The following is a 4,123-nucleotide window of genomic DNA, read 5'->3' as shown; positions in this document are numbered from 1 at the left end:
TTCAAGAAGCTCTCTCTCTCCCATTAGAGAAAGTGTGACACACACACACACACACAAACACACACACACAAACACACACAGCAGTGGCAGTGCTGTAAAAAGAAAACATACAAACACACACACAAACGCCCATCCATACCCAGGAATTTCACAGTGCTGCACGAAAAGCCCATAGCTCCACAGAGGAAGAGAGAGGAGGAGACAAAGAAGAAGGAACACCGCGCTCCTTATACCTGGTTCCCATGTAAGTGTTTGCATTTTTCAGTCTATGCATTTGCACATCGGCACGGGGCTGCCGGCCCCTGGGTCGAGCCCATGTGAGATGACGGCCAGACGTGTTTAATGTATGTAAGTGGTGCGGCTGGCATTTTTTTGGGTGCTCTGCCACTTTTGAAACCCCCGTGCCAGTTCTGCTCTGACCACAACCACTGGCGCAAGAAGAAAGAGAGATTGGTTGCAGAAGAGGGGAGGAAAGAGAAAAGAAAGGGGAAGAAGAAAGTACTGGGGAAATTAGTTTCCCTCAATTTTCTATGCAACTTTTTACCTCAACAGTAAAAGAATATGGAACAGATGAAGAGAGGCTGAGTCCATTTAAACAGAAACATGGACTGCCAAAGCATCTGAAGAAAAAGTAAGAGAGAAGGCATTGAAGCATAAGAATTCAATGAAGACAATAGAAAAAAAAAACTGGTTGTGTCATTACAGGGCAAAAGAACTAAACATGAAGCAAGTTTCTCAGATGAACAGGGGGATTGGAGGGTTTTCATAGCTATGTTCTTGCTTGGCGGGGGGGATTGCTGCTGTTAATGCTCTTTGTGTTCCAGGCCTCTCTGAAAAGATCCGGCTGGGGCCAGATTTGATCTTGATCAGCAAGCCTTCTGCAGCCTCCCCTGGTTCTCTGTGAGTCTGTGCATCTCTGTGGGGAAGTTTATCTCCCGTGAGGTGTCTCTCTATCTCTCTCTCTGTGCTAGAGTGTGTCATCTCTCAGAGTAGGATCTAAAGCAAGGTTCAAGGCAGAGATTAAGAGAAAGACTCTGTAGCCTGTTGACCGCGTTTGGGCTTTGCTTCTCGTCGTTGCGCGCACCCCCAGAGGAATGGCCTGGGTCGGGTGCCTGCTGTGTGTCTGCGTGAGCCTCTGCTTTCACCCGTGCCTCGGGGTGCCCCCCCAGCACCGCGGCTGGCTCCGCCTGTGGGAGGAGGGGGAGGGCTGCGGGGAGTGCGAGAGGGACCGCTGCCCTCCGGCGCCCCCTAGCTGCCCGGCGGGGCTGGTGAAGGACAGCTGCGGGTGCTGTGAGCAGTGCGGCAACGCCGAGGGCCAGCCGTGCGACCCGGACGGGGCCCAGGCCTTCTATGGCCACTGCGGGGAGGGGCTGCGCTGCCAGAGGCAAAGGAGGCGAGCCCGCGTGGCGGACGACCCCGAGCCCAAGTGCGTCTGCCTGTCCCAGGGGCCCGTGTGCGGGTCCGACAGACGCACCTACCCCAACCTGTGCCGCCTGCAAGAAGTGGCCAACCAGAAAGACCCCACCCTGCGGTTAGCTGGAGACGGGCCGTGCTACTCTGGTAATTTTTTTTTTCTTGTATATACGTCACTGTTGCATTGCATGTGTGGCATGCAGGCATGAAATGAATTAAGCAAATGAGGTATTAACAAACACTAGAGCAATCTGTCTTCCATTTGTGGAAGACTGTCACCATTTGTATATGTCCTTGGGATCCCTCTGAATTGGGAAACCTGTTAAAACTGTTGTGTACTGATAAGAAAACTTGTCCAGTTAGTAATTTGCAGCACAAAGACACATTCAATATAATGTAATGATGTTATAAACACTTTATGTCAAATAAAGTTTAGAGTGTACGCGTTCTGTCTGGGAACAGAGTGAGAGAGTCTCCCACAAAGCAATGCCATGCTCCCACAAAGCCATTAAAGCAATGCTTACTTCCTGACCCCAGGTGCCAGTGCTGCATTTTCTTCTTGCAGAAGTCGAGTTCCTGCAGTAATCTGTGCTGTCGTTTCTGCCTTCAGTTCCCCGTATCTCCCGAGCCCCGAAGGACATGATAAACCACACAGGAAATGACATCGTGTTCAGCTGTGAAGTCTCTGCCTTCCCCTTGCCTAACCTGAGCTGGAAGAAGCAGGGCAGCGACAACTTCCTGCCGGGAGACGATCCCCACATCTCTGTCCAGGTGTGATCCCAGCTAAAGATCACATTATCCCCATCCCCCGCCTCCTCCAGTTTGCACTGTGAATGCAGTGTAAAGACCAGTGTATTCATCCGGTGTGTGCGTTTCCTCTCATACCCAGACTACCTCCCTCTCACCCTCCCAGGCGCGTGGAGGCCCCGAGAGGTACACGGTGTCCACCTGGCTGCAGATTGAAGGCCTGCGCCTTTCCGACGCCGGGGTCTACTCCTGCATTTCCCACAACGCACTGGGAGAGACCACCGCCTCAGCTCGCCTCACGGTGCTCAGACAGGGTGAGTCAGAGAAGAGGCTTGTGATACACCATGACAGATTGTAAAACCTCCTTTGAGGAAATGCATGTGAAAGATTTTGATGGCACTGACATCGACATGACAATAGTAATTATGACATCACAATACAGCTCTACAATTACATTGTAAGCAGAATTCCACACATCTGATGTGCTACCTCTAGTCTACCTGTCTACATCTGTTAGAAATTAAAGGCTGTGAAATTAAAGGTTGGGGTCACCCTGCACCAAAAGTGTGCTCCTTTTAGGATGTACCAATCACCCTGAGATCTGACTCCTTGAAAACGTTTACTTCTGTCATCTAATCTCAGATGAACAAATAGAATTTGGATGCAGCTTCATATGGCAACTGGCCACTGTCAGGCTGTACAAATGACAAGTATCAAACAATCAGATTTTACTTGTTATAGTACATTTTTATAATCAAGATTGTCACAAACGACTGTACATGTACTATAGTGATTTTTAGAAACCCAGGCCAGGTGGGAAAAAATATTCCCAATGGTAAACTAAAATTATTCCCTGAACCCAGGAAAAGGCAGGTATCTGTTGTGAGGTACAGAATCCTCAAATGCATTTGCTGACAGCGCTTAGCATAAACGTCACCCGTGGATGTACGGAATGTACTCCAAAACACAGATATGGATATATGCAGAGATGGCTTGTTCACACCAAATTCCTCCTTTGTCTGGCTTCCTGTCTCCGACAGTGAAGGAACTGTACGATGGCTACCTGGAACAGGAAGGCGGCTATTTCTATGACGACACCGAGGAGAGCGGCGACGACAGGGAGCCTGAGTCGGGGGACAGCCTTGAATAGAGCATTAGAGCCAGAGGCGGGAAGGGGAGAGGGGGCACATGGGCTGTTTTAGTGCTTCCCTTCTAATCTGTTCAAATGTATACCAGATCAGTAACATTAGTTCTGTGCATCTTGTTTACATTGATATAAAACATACATAAAATCCATGTTGTAGTTGTAGTTCATTCACTAAACTATCTAGAAAACCAAATGTCAGGCTGCTTCATTAAGTGACAAAAACAGTTTTTTTTCCCAAAAGCAAATAAATTGATTAATTGTCGTATTCTGTGTGTATTTATGAGACCACCTGTGACACAACACTTCAGGCCAGCTTAATACATTCTCTCAATATTAATGAGAGAGAGAGAGAGGGAAAGAGAGAGAGAGAGAAAGAGAAAGAGAACGAGAGAGAGAGATAGAGAGAGAGAGAGAGAGGGATAAAGATCTGGGAGAAGGAGGGAGTGGCACATTGTGTCAGCCAAACAATATACATAATCGCACGCACATCAAAAATTGGCTTAAGGTGCGGTACTAAAACATAACAGCAAAAGGAAAAAGAGACCCATACATTACTGTACTGCTCCCAGGTGGTCCTGACAAAGATCTCCAGGAACCCAAATGCTGCCTGTGTTGTCTCTGTGTGCAAACAAAACCACGTGGGATCGCTGGATCAGTGTGCGGGCTGTGTTTCTTGTTTGTACAGTGTGCCAGTCCTCATTCTGCACATCTCTGCGGTGCCAGCCACGGCCCCACGGAACTCCTGAGCTAGAGTGTTAGAAGCAAACAGAAAATCAGATGCTCAAAGAACCAGGGATCCTGCAGGGATAAAACTGA

The 4,123-nt window shown here is 48.5% G+C and overlaps 1 protein-coding gene across 1 annotated transcript; it reads left to right on the top strand.

Moving 5' to 3' along the window:
* The first annotated feature begins 1,094 nt into the window (after positions 1 to 1,094).
* On the top strand, positions 1,095 to 3,310 carry LOC118786854 (kazal-type serine protease inhibitor domain-containing protein 1-like). Its single transcript, XM_036542195.1, has 4 exons — positions 1,095 to 1,560; positions 2,024 to 2,184; positions 2,327 to 2,474; positions 3,201 to 3,310. Exons 1-4 carry the CDS (start codon positions 1,095 to 1,097, stop codon positions 3,308 to 3,310), a joined length of 885 nt encoding a protein of 294 aa, XP_036398088.1.
* The last annotated feature ends 813 nt before the right edge of the window (positions 3,311 to 4,123 follow it).

The sequence above is a fragment of the Megalops cyprinoides genome, chromosome 12 (assembly GCF_013368585.1).
Source record: "Megalops cyprinoides isolate fMegCyp1 chromosome 12, fMegCyp1.pri, whole genome shotgun sequence".
NCBI classification, from domain to species: Eukaryota; Metazoa; Chordata; class Actinopteri; order Elopiformes; family Megalopidae; genus Megalops; species Megalops cyprinoides.
Note: the sequence above shows the minus strand (reverse complement) of the source record. Positions and strands in the feature narration are given on the sequence as shown.